This window comes from Otolemur garnettii, unplaced genomic scaffold, assembly GCF_000181295.1.
Source record: "Otolemur garnettii isolate 467f Iridium unplaced genomic scaffold, OtoGar3 scaffold00107, whole genome shotgun sequence".
Taxonomy (NCBI): Eukaryota; Metazoa; Chordata; class Mammalia; order Primates; family Galagidae; genus Otolemur; species Otolemur garnettii.
Genome location: NW_003852502.1, coordinates 5,581,175 through 5,596,949, shown reverse-complemented (window position 1 = coordinate 5,596,949; position 15,775 = coordinate 5,581,175). Strand labels below are relative to the sequence as shown.

The following is a 15,775-nucleotide window of genomic DNA, read 5'->3' as shown; positions in this document are numbered from 1 at the left end:
GAGGTTGCTGTGAGCTGTGATGCCATGGCACTCTACCCAGGGGGATAGCTTGAGGCTCCGTCTCAAAAAAAATAAATAAATAAATAAAAAATAAATAAATAAATAAAAAAGAAAAACTAGCTGGACATTGTGGTGGGTGCCTTTAGTCCCAGCTACTTGGGAGGGTGAGGCAGGAGGATCACTTGAACCCAGGAGTTTGAGTGTGCTGTGAGGTAGGACACCAATATACTCTACCCAGGGTGATTGAATGAGACTCTGTCTCAAAACACAACAACAACAACCTGAATTAATGTATATTTATTTATTTATTTGTAGTTCTTGGCCAGTTTGAACTTGCCACCTCTGGCATATGGGGCTGGCACCCTACCCCTTGAGCCACAGGTGCCACCCTGAATTAATGTATATTTAAATAACAACCTGACATTAATACATCAATATTAATGTATGTTTAAATAACAACAACAACCTGAATTAATGTATATTTAAATAACAGCCTGACATTAATACATTAATATTAATGTATATTTAAATAACAACAACAGGAACCTGAATTAATGTATATTTAAAAGAAACAATCCAGCTCATGCCTGTAATCCTAACCCTTTGGGAGGCTAAGGCAGGAGTTCTAAACCAGCCTGGGCAACATAGCAAAAGCTCTACAGAAAATAAGAATTACCTGGGGATTACTGTGTAGTCCCAGCTGCTGGAGAGGCTGAGACAGGATTATTACTTGAGTTTAGGGATTTTGAGGATGCAGTAGGGTGAGCTGTGATCATGCCACTGCATTCCAGCCTGGGTTAAATAGGGTGAAACCCTGTTTCTGAATGAGTAAGTAAACAATCCTGAGTGGAATATTTCACAAGAATGATTAGGGGCAGTAAAGAAGACTATAAAGAGTCACGTCAACAGGACAGATTCTACTTAAATATTTATTCTGTGCAAGAGTAAACATTACTTTTTCCAGCTGTGGTCTTCTGTCATTAAAAACGTTTGTTGCCAAATGACAGGTTCATTTAGAGCCATGGTTCTCAACCTTCCTAATGCTGTGGTGTATTTTCATTGTTACAAAGGGGTCGCGACCCACAGGTTGAGAACCGCTGATTTAGAGTTTTAAAATTTTTGACTGGGCGTGGTGGCTCTTGCCTGTAATCCTAGCACTCTGGGAGGCTGAGGTGGGGTGAATTGCTTGAGCTCACGAGTTCAAGACCCACTGGAGCAAAAGTGAGACCTCGTCTCTACTAAAAATAGAAATACTTAGGCAAGAGGATTGCTTGAACCTGAGTTGGAGGTTGCTATTAGCTATGATGCTATGGCACTCTACCCAGGGTGACAGCTTGAAATTCTGTCTCAAAAAAAAAAAAATTTTTTTTTTCTTCCTTCAAAGACATTGAGTGATTTTTGTGCTACATACCAAGCATAAGTTGGGTGCAGAGTATTCAAAGATAGATACGTCAGCATTCCTCTCTTTGAAGTTCAAGTTCAATAAGGATAGAGGTTGATTCGGTTATCAGTAAGGAAAGATTAAAGGAGGTTTTGAGTGTACCAGGTAGAAAAGGACACTCCATGCAATGGCTTTTTTTTTTTCTTTTGGTCAGCCAACAGATTTATTTTATATAAATCCTAAGTTGACGACTTATATAATTTTACTCTTGAAAAATTGATGCTGATAGCTTGCTGGAGTTTCCATGAACTGTGGAGAAAGGTAGAACTTTATACATTAGTCACGAGATAATGGACCATGATTTTAAATTATAGGCCTTTCCTGTGTCCCAAATTATGTACTGTATTTAATCTAAGATTTTAGTATAAAAGTTCTAGCCTTAAAACTTTTTTTCACTCAAGATCAAGTAATCATACCTGGTCTTACAACTAGAATTACTAAAAACTTTGTAACCTTTAGGAATGTTATTGTTCCTTGAAAACGGTTTACATACATCTACAGTAGTCCTCTTTCTGCCTTCAAGGTTTTGATTTCTGTAGTTCCAGTTACCAGCAGTTAATATTTAATATTAAATATTAAAAAATATTTTAACTTAACCATTCCGGAACTATTAGTAGATACTGAGATAGTTTCTAAGTTTGCTGTGATAACATCCTTGAATTTTTCTTTTTTTTTGTTTGTTTTGAGATAGAGTCTTAAGCTGTCACCCTGGGTAGACTGCTATGGTGTCACAGCTCACAGCAACCTCGGGCTTAAGCGATTCTCTTGCCTCAGCCTCCCGTGTAGCTGGGACTACAGGCACCCACTACAACGCCTGGCTATATATGTATTTTTTTTTGTAGTTTTTGGCCAGGGCTGGATTTGAACCTACCACCTTTGGCATATAGGGCCGGTGCTCTACTCCTTTGAGCCACAGGTGCCACGCACGCCCAGCTGTTTTTTTGGTTGCAGTTGTCATTGTTGTTCGGCAGGCCTGGGCTAGATTCAAACCCTCCAGGTCTGGTGTATGTGGCTGGCACCTTAGCCGCTTGAGCTACAGGCACTGAGCCATCATTGAATTTTTCAAAGATCATGAATGATGTTCAGGAAAGGGAAATACATTCAAATTCATACAAGTGCAAAGAGGCATCAGGGCATAAAATAGGAATAGATAGATGAACTTAGTACTATGTGGGAATGCTGCAGGGCTTATGTTAAAGTGAAGCGTAGTGTACAGAGCAAAGAACACAAATACCTTCAAAAATAAAAATAAATTATCTGCCCATTTTCTGGCAGTGTCAACTAGAAAGCATGAGGAACAGCTGTCTTACTTATGGAATGGTTCCACCAGTGCTTCCTTCCAGTGTATTGATTTGGTACTATCCTCAGTTTCGGGCACTCACTGGTGTCTTGGAAAGTTTCCCTGAGGATAAGGGGAGGACTACTACATTAAACTCGAAATATTTGGTAGTTAAATAAAGCCCTTTCAAGAGTTTTTGTAGTAATTTATATTCATCTTTCTTCCTGTTAATATTTGAGAAGATTGTTTAAATTACTGTGTTGACAAAATTGAAAAAAATTTAGACAAAATTCAAAACATAGTAAGTGATATATGTAAATGTGTTTAAAACAAATTGATCACGTTATAGTTTTGCTATATTGACTATAGTTACAGCAACTACAATGATATATCAACAGTGAGGTCTTGCCTCTTACATTTTTTTTCTTTTTCATGTTTTAAACAGTCTGGACCGAAACGAAAGGTAAGCTAAAACCAATTGATGAAATTAGAGCATGGATATAGCAATTAAATATTAAATTACTTCTGTGCCTTGAAAAATACCCATTGAATTGGAGTTTATTAAAGCTTATCAATTAAAAATGTTTCCTTATCTGACACAATTGTGCATATTTATGGGATACAGAGTTATATTTCAGTACATGTGTACAATGTTTAATGATCACACCAGGGTAATTAGCTTAGCCATCACCTTATTAAACTTCAAAATTCTCTCTTCTAGTTTTTTGAAAGTATGTAGTAAATTATAGTTAACCTTATTTACCCTACAGTGCTATAAAACACCAGAGAATTCATTTCTCCTATCTAGCTATAATTTTGTATTTAACTAACTTCTCCCTATTCTCCCCTCCCCCCCCTTCCTGTTCTGATACCAACAATTCTCTCTAATAAAAAGAAACTCGTCAGTAGTATAACATGTTTGGTTGGTGGTGTTTTAATATCTTTCTCAATATACATTTTTGTATGAATGATTATTATATATTCTGATGTTTGACTACTTTCCTTTAAAAATAGAGTATTTTGATGCCTTAGTAGTAAAGTTGCTTTCAGTTACCTCACAGAATTTTAGTTTTTATACATTAGTGATAACACTCTGGTTTTTACATGTTAGTAGACTGGAGTGAGGGAGAAAAGTGGAATTTAAACACCTTAAGCATGAAGTTAGAACTTTAAACCTCAAAAATACTCTATTCCAACCCCCAAAATCGTGACTGAATTTTTGACAGACCTTCTTCTATCGCTGTTTGTTCCTTTTGTAAGAACATGGACAAACACATTTTCTTTTAGGAGAAATATGAATAACATAAATGTCATGAAAAAGTTCTTTGCGAATGCACATTCCTTTGAATAGTGAAACAGTTTTAATTGTGAAGCTGTGTCCATAAGAGCAGTTTCTTTCTAAAAGTTTGTATGGAGAGCATCTTTTGCTGTGCCTGTTGTATTTTTCTTGGTTTGAAGAGGTGCTCAGAAGTCTGGAGACGCCTCCTTACTCTTCCTCCAAATGGGCTAATCCTGCTTGTGGTAAAGCAGTACTTTGATGTAATCTGTGAGTGTCAAAAGAAGGGGCATTCCAGAATTTTGTTTAATTCTTTAACTTCAACTCTGTGATTTTGTTCAAAGCTATAAAGGAAGTAAAGAGGACAACCTGCAATATTTTATAAAATACAGATGTTCCACATTACTTCATAAACACCAAGTTTCTAAAATGCAAATTTCAAGATGGTCCTTTTAGCCAAAGATTTATAAGCATATTTTATAATTGTCAAAAACTATAAGTCTTACATGTTTTAAGTGAATGGGTTGTACAAATATTTTACTTACCTATTTCCTAGGAAAAAAGTATTTTCCCATTATGTCAGTGTTTTTCTTTAAGTAAATCATTATTTCTTGTCAGATATAGATGGGGCATTTTTTATGTTTTTATTATTTATTTATTTGATTTTTTTTTTCAAAACAGTCTTACCCTGGCCCCTGGATAGAGAGCTGTGGCATCATAGCTCACAGTTACCTCAAACTCTTGGGCTCAAGCTATCCTCTTGTCTCAGCCTCCCAAGTAGGTGGGACTATAGGTGCCTGTCACAAGGTCTGGCTAGTTTTTTTTATTTTTAGTAGAGACGTGGTCTCCCTCTTCCTGAGGCTGGTCTGGAACTCCTGAGCTCAAGTAGTCCACCCACTTGAGGATTACTCAAGTAATCCTCCCAGAGTGCTAGGATGACAGGCATGAGCCACTGTGCCTGGCCTATGTATTTTTAATTTATAACTCTCAAGTAACAAAGCTTATTCATAAAGTATTTTTAAAATAAAACTGCCAGAAATATAAAGAATTCTTTGTAAAATCACACATGGGGAACAGATTCTTGTTTTAGTCAAATAAACTTATTTTTTCTTCTATGTTACAGTAATTAAAATGCAGAAAGTGTTATACCTGAGTGCTTTATTTAGCAACATAGTTACTGTTAGGCTGAACTTAGCCCATAATATTTTGGATCCTTACCTAAATTATTGTAGGTAATTTAGCTTTATGTTATCAAAGATCAGCTGAGAAGAATTTGTATTATTAGTAGATTTTACTTAGTAAAAGAATTTTTTTGGCCAGATATGGTGACTTAATGTCTGTAATCCTAGCACTCTGGAAGGCCAAGGCTAGAAGATTGCCTGAGCTCATAGGTAGGAGACCAGCCTGAGCAAGAGCAAGACACAGTCTCTAAAAAAATTAGCCGGGTATTGTGGTGAGCACCTGAAGTCCTAGCTACTTGGGAGGCTGAGGCAAGAGAATCGCTTAAGCCCAAGAGTTTGAGGTGGTTGTGAGCTACGACGCTAAGGCACTCTACCAAGGGTGACAAAGCAAGACTCTGTCTCAAAAAAAATTTTTTTTCTTTTTCCTCATAGCCTTTTCTCTCTCTTAAGAATGAACGGTAAACCACATCTTTTTACTGATCTTTGAAGAGTAATAGCTCTTTTTTTTTTTTTATTCCTCACATGAGGGACAGTGAATCTCTGAAAAAATTGTTTAAAGAATTACCTGTCTCAGAAAAGCTAGGCAGTTTTAGAAGGTTATTTTCCAGGTTTTTTCCACTTGTGCTATAAATACTAAGCACATTGAATTAAGTATGTTTTAAGCTTAAAACCCAGCTAGAATAAGTAAATAAATAACAATATTAAAACAGAGCTTCAGAGTTAAAAAATTTGTAGCAATTCTGTGTTGTGGGTAAGTGACAGCTTGAATGACTGGAATTTGTTTCTGACTCATGGTCAGATGGGTTATAAACAGTGTGTACGATAGTACCATCTACCTAGAATATATTTAATCTGGTGTTTGAACTGCCTTTTTTTTCTCTTCCTAAATAAAGACTATATGGACCTATTATAAAATAGAAACACATAGTGGCTTTTGAACTTTTTTAAAAAGTTAGGTATTATTTTTTGTTGTAAAAAGTATATACATATTTTAGAGAATTTTAAAATAAAAAAAGGTGAGAATATAATAAAAATATGAAAATACATAATATGAATATAATATAAACATGAAATATAAAATGAATATGATAACATGAAAATAAAATATGAAATTTTAGAAATGCTTACAGGGTGTGTGAAAAGACAAGTATAGTTAGAGATATTATAATTTTTTAAAGTTTCATAATAGAAAATTACATTGTTAGTATTTTCCTACATTTTTTTCAGATTTTTTCTATGTAATTTTTAATGCGCTTAACATATGTGAAGTCATAATGAAAATACAGCTGTGTATTCTGAATTTTCACCTAACATTATGTCCTGAGCATTTTTCCATGTCTTAAGTTGGCTTCTAAAGAATAAATTTCAACAACTGTGTAACAGCTTGTCCTGCAGATATACATGACTTATTTACTCACTAGCCCATTTCTGGTTGTTTTTTACTATTGTATGTAACATATCAGTGAACAACTTTGTTTGTATCTCTTAGAATAAATCTCCGGAAAAGGACTTTTTTGCCAAAGTTACAAGTGTTTTTAATGCTTTTGATAAGTGCTGCTAAATTGTTTTTCAGAGTGTTGGAACTCATTCATAATAACAACTTAAATTGCTATCTGAATTGTCTGAAAATAAAATTATATTCAGATGATACTATCTTCCTTGGAATAAGAGTTGTCTAAGCCTTTGGAAATAATAAGCGTGGAACAAGATGACAGGCTACAACTCTAATAATAATACTTTTAAAAATAATAATTGATCTCTAATCGAGATACATATTAGAGAGGCCAACATATTCACAGCACCCACGATTAAATATCTAGTAATAAAATTAATAATGAGTAATCCCTTATAAATGTATCTAAAGAATCTAATCTGAGGCATATATTGCATTCCTTGTTGGTGTAAGATTTTGTTATTTGATCCCAGAACTCCTTAAGATAAAGTGAATTTTATGTAATTGTAGTCAGAGTCTCAGTGAGTTAGTTGTTATTTTAAGAAAGCAAATTGATGCTAAAGTTCATTTAGAAGAGTAAATATTTGAGAAGAGTAACAAACTTACCCTTTTTTTTCTTTTTCTTTTTCTTTTTTTTTTTTTGAGACAGTGTCTTACTGTGTTGCCCTTGGTAGAGTGCTGTGGCATCACAGCTCACAGCAACCTCAAACTCTTGGGCTTAAGTGATTTCTCTTGCCTCAGCCTCCCAAGTAGCTGGGACTAGAGGTGCCTACCACAACGCCTGGCTATTTTGTTGTTGTTGTTGCAGTTGTCATTGTTGTTTTAGCTGGCCCAGGCTGGGTTCGAACCTGTTAGCCTTGGTGTATGTGGCCAGTGCCCTACCCACTGAGCTATGGACACTGCCAGACTTATCCTTTTTAAACTAAGATAAATGAGGGAAGAGAAGAATGACTCATCTTACCATGTAATAAAACCTACTATATAGAAAATGGTGATAATACATGGAAACACTAGGAGAAGACTAGTACAATAGTAAACAAGTTAGAAAGTCCAGATGTATTCAGTGTCTAACAAACCTCTCCAATAAATAAGAACAACTCATAGTACCTTTTAAATGCTTGGTTTTAATTGCACTTTGGGTGACAACATTTTGGCTTACTATGTGTTGGCTGTACATAGTGGCCAGTGGTTCGGTTTTGACAGCATTACCATCCTTGGTAATGACATTGAATATTTGTGCACTTGTTTGAAATGATAAATACTTTTCTGAATACATACTACCTTTGGGGTATACATTTTTACTTATTTTTTTACTTGTTTATTGACCACTGTGGGCATGAGGATGCAGTGATGAACAAAACAGACAAGATCATTGCACTTCTATAGTTTACATTCTGATGGGGGCAAATACTATGAATAAATAAAACATGAAATAGTTAAGTTCTGTGTAGAGAAGTATATGTTATAGTTTAATGTTACATTACACTACAAAGTTGTGGCTATTACATGACACATTTAGCACATTGTCCCTTATTAACAATGCATGAATCCATACATTGTGTCAAACTGCAAAGAACACACTGAGTTAATGTATCATTCTCATCAGTCCCTGCAACACATGTATGATTTACCATCTCACATGATTTATGTCAGTTATGTTTGCTGAATGCTTGTGCTTTTACTATCCCAGAAAAAGTAATTAAGCAGGTTTGAACTGAAACTAAAATTTGTATTTCCGAATTTTATGGCCACCTATAACGAACTGTCAAGTAGTTATTCTCCTTGTTGATAATAATCTTTAGTATTTCAAAATGTATGTTGTCTACTGTTTTAAAAATACATGTTATTTTAAGAAATTTAGCTCACTCTCACTCCCTAAGTCTAGGGAGTATACCCCAATAGTATCGTATTTTGCTGTAGGTTTATTGCCTCTGTTTTAAAGTTGGCATTTTAATTTTTCTGAAGTATAGAGTTACAAAAATTAGGGTTTAAAAAATCATCAATTCAAGGTGGCACCTGTGGCTCAGGGAGTGGGGCACCGGCCCCATTTGCTGGAGGTGGTGGATTTGAACCTAGCCCCGGCCAAAAACAGCAAAAAAAATAAAAATCATCAATTCAGTTTAGAGAAAGATGATATTATGTCCTCTAATGTGAAAGTGTATGAAATATAAAAACATGCATTTTATTTATTTTTTTTCATGTATTTTATTTTAATCCTGATGAAGTGTAGTTAGCCAAAAACCTACCCTCTATTTCCTTTTTTTAAGAGATGGGCTCTCACTGTGTTGCCCAGGCTGGACGGACTCAATCTCTGGCCTCAAGTGATTTCTTCCTCCTCAGCTTGCCAAGTAGCTAGGATTACAAGTACATACCATTCCCTGGCTCCTACTTCCTTTTTTGTTAGGACTATTACTACTACCACATCTAAGACAAATGCTCATCTTCATAATTTGTATCCTCACAAATTTTAAAATTTTAGAAAGTAGAAACTGCCCACTTGTACCACATGTTGGTCTGCTCATCAATATTGATTGCAGTTTGCTAAGATTCATACTTTATGATTGTCATTTAATGATTATGTGACAATAAGCAAATTAATCTAATTGTGCCTCACCTTCTTGATCTACAAAGTACTAATAGTAGTATTTAACGTATGGGGTGTTTATGAGGATTAAAGGAGTTAATAGATAAAAAGCACTTGGAATAGTACATGGCACATGACATTTAAGATTTGCTAGCTGCTATTAAAGTATACTCTGATCACCACTCATTATTTTGTTCTTTTGTTATTTTCATATTTTGTTTCCATTTTGAGTGCTTTAATTTTTTTTTTTACTTTTATAAGAATATGAAATTCTTACAAGAAAATTTCTTTGGGATTTTTGTTAAACTAAGTTGCATTACTTTAGTAAAGAAGATACAGATCACTAATATGAATAGTTTTACAAATAGAATGGCCCCAATAATTTTAATTCCTTGGTTAAATAAAATGGGAATGCTTTTAGAAGCTTTTATTTAGGGTTGGAACATACCTAGCTTCTGTCGCTCTCAGTTCTATTGCTTTTTTGCAATTATTATATAATCTTTTTATCTTATAATTAGCTACAAGGTTTTTACTTTTTTTTTTTTTTAATTTGTGTCTATTTGGATTCATGTAGACATAGTATTTAGGACCCTTAGTTACTAAAAGATTTTTAAAATCCTTGAATTCAATTCTATGTGAGTTTGACTAATTTAATATTTCAAAACAAATAACACTCATATCCCTGCCCTACTGCAGTCATATCACAGCACTAAAATAATTGCTTCATGATTGCTGGTTTATAACAATTTTAGAATTATCTTCAAGACAGTCCTAATTAACATTTATTCATTCATTGATTTATTTTTAAACAACTAAATACATTTACAGTAAGATTGGACAAATTGAGTATTATTAAACTGAGAATTTTTGTATTCAAAATAAAAAATGTTGACAGTGAAGTATTACGAGTTTTTTAACAGTTTTTATCAACTGATTATGAAGACTGTTCTAAAAGAAAAATTTTAAAGAGTTATTCATCTGAGGAATAAATATGTATAGCTTTCCAAGTGAACTACTTTGAAAGGACAATAATTTGGATTCATTTATTAAATATTTATTCAACAGTCTGACTTGTAGGGTCTGATAGATTGATATTGTAAATATAGTCATTGCTCTTGGGGACCCTGTAATGTATTTAAGCATTCATATATTTATAAAATACAGTTTTCCTATTTTATAATACTATTTTTTTATATGGCAAAGAAGCTATAATTTGCTTTTAATAACATATTGTATGTATCCCCTTAACTTTTTCATTTTGAAACTATATTTTCTGCTAGAATAAAACTATATGAATTTCCTTTTCTAGGAAAGAATATCCACCTCATGTCCAAAAAGTTGAAATTAGTCCCATAAAGTTAAGTCGGCCCCAAGGTGTTGGTAAGTGTGCAGTTTTATTTGTTACACCTGTGAAGGGTATTGAATCACTGTATGAAAAGTGCTAACAGATGAGACATGGACTTTAGAATATTCTCAGGTGTAATAGAAATTGGTAGAAAACTTTCTTGCAACTCATTTGAGAAATTTTTTTGTGATATATTTTCAAGGGATGGTTGCAGTCAGGTGATTACTATTTAAAATCTTTTGATCTTAGTAGCATTTTTATGTTACAGTTTCATATATTAACTGTAGCTGAATTGTAGCTTTGAGATTGGTTCTACTGAACTACATTATAATGTTGTATTATGTAATTATCTGTAATTATCTTTTCATTTAATGGTTTTATTGTAAAATTTAGAATGCATTAGGGAACTACTCAATTAAAATGAGGCCATACTTGGTATAACTGTGTTAATAATAGATGGCGAAAAACCAGTGTGAGTTAAAATTTATATTTTTATGATTGAAACTATTTTTAATATATTGGTGTTATATTAATAAAATAAAATAAGGGCACATAACTTTATAAAACTATTTTACCATCGAATTACTTTTCTTTGTCTGCAGTAGTATTGTCCAGCTTGTTTGTCCTAAGCCGTTGCTTGTTTAAATGGCTCTACTGGCTCTGAGTTCCAAAACATAATGATTATAAACTACTAGATTTTCCTGATAGCTAAGAATGTGTTTTTTAAATACTCATCTTCTTTCTTTGCTTTGGTTGAAAAGTCTTTTATACATTTACTGGACATACCTCTATTTTAGAAAGAGAATATTCCAAATTTAGTTTTATTCTTTCTTAGTTGTGTGCAGTTATTACGAATGTGAATCATCATACTTAGCAATGGATATTTGTGCTAAGCTCATTAAATTTTGTAATAGCGACTCTCTCTTCAACATTCATTGTTTTACACCTTTAATCTTTATCAAACTCTTACTCTGTACTGGGTGCCATGAAGTCAAATGCTTTCTGTTCATTATGTATTTTATCCTAGCTTTCTGTCCCCCTGTAAACTAAATTATACATTTACCTACATTTTGTACAAAGGAGGAAACGGAGGCATGGAAGGATTATATAACTTGCTCAGGGGCACAGAGCTAATGATAGAGCTGGCATAGAACCCCATTCTGTTTAGTGCCAAATAACGTGCTCTTAACTGTGCTTTACTATTTTCTTGCTCAGTCACAAAGAAAATTACATCTAATCCTCAAAGAAGAATTAACTTTGCAAGAGGTATTGTCATTTCCATTTTACATGTGCGTTTTAGAGAGGTTTAAGTGATATGACCCATTAATACAGTTTTAGATGGCAGTTAGCCAGGCTTGTTACAGATAATTTTAAAAATTTATTTAACAACACTCATTACATAGGTAAGAATCTTCTTTTTTTCTGTTAACTTGTTATTAATATTTTCAGATAATTTTAGGCTTATAGAAAAGTTGTAAAATTAGTACAGAGAGCCATCCATTGACCCTTCACCCCAGATCCCCTAATGCTAACATCTTTATAATCATAGTAATGTACCCAAACTAATGTATTGATGTAAAGTTCTTTTCTGAGACAGAGTCTCACTACGTCGCCCTCAGTGGAGTGCTTTGGTATCACAGCTCACAGCAACCTCAAACTCTTGGGCTTAAACAATTCTCTTGCCTCAGCCTCCCAAATAGCTGGAACTGCAGATGCCCCACACAATGCCTGACCAGTTTTTCTATTTTTAGTAGAGATGAGATCTCACTTTTGCTTAGGCAGGTCTCAAACTCCTGAGCTCAAGGAATCCACCCACCTTGGCCTCCCAGAGTGCTAGGACTATAGGCATGAAACACCACACCTGGCCTTAGTCTATGCATTTTTTTTTTTTTTAATAGAGACAGAGTCTCACTTTATCACCCTCGGTAGAGTGCTATGGCATCACACAGCTCACAGCAACCTCCAAATCGTGGGCTCAGGTGATTCTCTTGCCTCAGCCTCCCAAGTAGCTGGGACTACAGGCGCCTGCCACAATGCCCGGCTGGTTTTCTGTTGCAATTTGGCCGGGGCTGGGTTTGAACCCGCCACCCTTGGTATGTGGGGCCAGTACCCTACCCACTGAGCCACAGGTGCCACCCAGTCTTACACATTTTTGACAAGACTTCCACAGAAGTGATGTTGTGGCCTTTTCAGGGGTCATAAGATGTTGATATGTCTTATTGTTAGTGATGTTAACCATGGTCACTTGCATAAGGTAGTTTCTTCTGGGCTGCTTTACTGTAAAATTATCAGTTTTTTCCTTGGTACTTAATAAAGATCTTATAAGAGATACCCTGAGATTGTGAAAATATTGTTTCTCCTGAAGCTTTTACCTGCTGATCTTAGCATACATTACTAGATCTTTCTTGCAGCAGTTACAGCTTGATATTTGTCTAATGGTGATTTTTCTGTTTTCTTCATTTCTTTGACATTTATTAACTAGAATTATTCTGTAAAGAAGAGCTGTGTCCTACCTCTTTATTTGATTATTTATAGCTGCGGATTCATCGTTTTTATAGGTAAACTTTAGGAGAGGAATATTGGTATATTTGACTTGGAAACTTTGTTTCACCGACTTTAGTGTTAGGTAGATATATGAAAATTGTACTTTATTTTAGGATTTCCTTTAGAAATAGTTTTTAAAATAATGAGATTTTAACCCCAGCATCACTAGTTACTGACATAGTATCTAGAATAATTTACCCCTATACGTAGGTCACTGTCGTTCTCTAATTCTTAACACCCAAGGTGATTTTCTTTATTATCATTTTTGCCCCCTTTATTTTGAATTTAAGAGGCACTTAATATGAACTTCAATAAGTTGTGGCCATATTCTAGCACTTGCTATCATTAGCAGGCAGTTCTTCAGTATAAAATTAAAGCTATAAGCCATTAAGTATAATTTTTAGTCTCACTACATATCCTATTTTTATGACCGTATTATTAAGGTATCTCAGCCTGAGCATGGTGGCCCATATCTATAACTCCAGCACATTGGGAGATTGAGGCAAGGGGATTGTTTGAGGCCAGGACCTTGAGATCAGAGTGGGCAAAATATCAAGACCCTCATTTCTACAAAAATAAAAAAAATTAACCCAGTGTAGTAGCTCAGACATGTAGTGCCAGTGACTCTGGAGTTTGAGGTGGGAGGATCACTTGGGCTCTGGAATTTGAGGTTTCTGTGAGCTGATTGCACCAATGCACTACAGCCTGGGTGACAGAACAAGAGCCTGTCTCAAAAAAAAAAAAAGGAATTTCATTTTTTTCTACTTTCTCTTTTGTTTCTTTGTGTTTCCTTTTTGTTTTCCTGACTGATTTTTTAATTCTTCAAAATGAGAATGAATAGATCGATGCTGTCACTGAATATACATTTAATTATATTCCGAGTATACTTATATTACATGATTACAACTCAATCACCTGATTTAGCACTATGTAATTCACAGACAGAAGAAAAAATATCTCCTCCCTGCCCCGCTACTCAACCAGGCCAGGGTAGCTGCTATTAGCATTTTATTATATAACTTTCAGACCTTTTGTATGTGTGCATATATACCCTTTTTTATAGTACATATATTCATACTATGTATACTGTTCTATAACTTGCTTTTTGAATTTGTTATGATATTTCCTGGTTTCTGTACTCTCATTTAAAGATATTGGAATATCAGAGAAAAGCCAACGTGGAAAACGCAATGAAGAACTTTGAAGGAAGTTTAAGAATCAAATATGGATTGATTCCTTACACATAGGAATCACTTCCTTATGAGTAAGGTGTCCAGGTCTCTGTAATTGAATAAAAGTGAATGTACAGTGATCCACAATATATTCATAATTATAATTTCATTTTTAGTGTTTTGATATTCTAATATTATACTAGCACATGCATTTTGTGTATTTGATCTTTTTTTAGATCAACTCCCTATAAATAAAACTGCAAGGATGAAAGTTATGTACTTTTTTTTTTTTTTTTTTTAAAGAGAAACAGATTCTTGCTCTATTAGCCATACTGGAGTGCAGTGGTGTGATCATAGCTCATTGCAACCTCAGACTCACTGGGCTCAAGTAACCCTCCTGCCTCAGTTTCCTGAAGCAAAGACTACAGGCTCATACCACTGTCCCTGGCTAATTATTTTGTTGTAGAGACAAAGTCTCACTATGTAGGCCAGGACGGTCTCAAACACTTGGCCTCAAGCAGTCCTACGGCCTCATGCTCTCAAAATGCTCGGACTATAGACAAGTGCCACTGTGCCCAGCCTCGGCACATTTTTAAGACTTGATACATGTATTTTACTGCCAGAGTGCCTTGTATAAAGGTTGTAAGCTCTTATCAAACAGTTTTATTCACAGAAAAATTGGCTTTTACAGTGAAAATGCATATATCTACAAAATAGATGCTATAGATGATACCTTACTATTCTAAACACTTAAGCAGACATATCAATAACTTTAAAAGTTCAGTTTAATTTTTTCTTTTTAAATAAAATTTACCTACAACAAAATATACAAATTTTAAGTATATTGTTCAGTAAATTCTGACAAATACTTGTCTCTTTTTAACCAAAAGCCCTGTGAAGACTATACAGATGTTACTGTCTCCTCATTTTCTTTCTCATTCCCCAGCCATTCCTGCTGAAAGGTAACCATTGTTCTGATTTTTCCTAACATGGATTAATTTTACCCATTCTACGACTTCATATAAGTGGAATAATGCATTATGTACTCTTTTTATGTAAAATTTCTTTCAGGATATTTTTGTTGGGATTCATTCATATTGCTGCACGCATTGGTAGTTTGTTCCTTTTCATCATTCTAATGTATGGTTGTACAAATTTACCATTTATCTCTTTTCCTGATCATGGACACCTGGGTTGTTTTCAGTTCTTACCTATTATTATTATTATTATTATTTTTGAGACAGAGCCTTAAGCTGTCCCCCTGGGTAGAGTGCTGTGACCTCACAGCTCACAGCAACCTCTAACTTCTGGGCTCAAGTGAGTCTCCTGCCTCAGCCTCCCAAGTAGCTGGGACCACAGGCACCCACCACAATGCCTGGCTACTTATTTTGTTGTTGTTGCAGCCATCGTTGTTTTTGCCTGGCTGGCTGGATTTGAACCTGCCACCTTAGGTGTATGTGGCTGGCACCTTAGCCACTTGAGCCACGGTCACTGAGCCAC

General features: G+C 34.6%; 1 protein-coding gene across 2 annotated transcripts in view; it reads left to right on the top strand.

The window, feature by feature from the left end:
* SENP6 (SUMO1/sentrin specific peptidase 6) overlaps positions 1 to 15,775 on the top strand; it is a 105,923-nt gene that overhangs the window by 34,599 nt on the left and 55,549 nt on the right. The window contains exons 6-7 of one of the 2 annotated variants that reach the window (XM_012809526.1): positions 3,166 to 3,183; positions 10,524 to 10,594. In XM_012809526.1, the coding sequence (XP_012664980.1) occupies positions 3,166 to 3,183; positions 10,524 to 10,594 (89 nt within the window). The remainder of the gene's footprint in view (positions 1 to 3,165; positions 3,184 to 10,523; positions 10,595 to 15,775) is intronic. The other variant, XM_023517263.1, reaches the window with a different exon arrangement.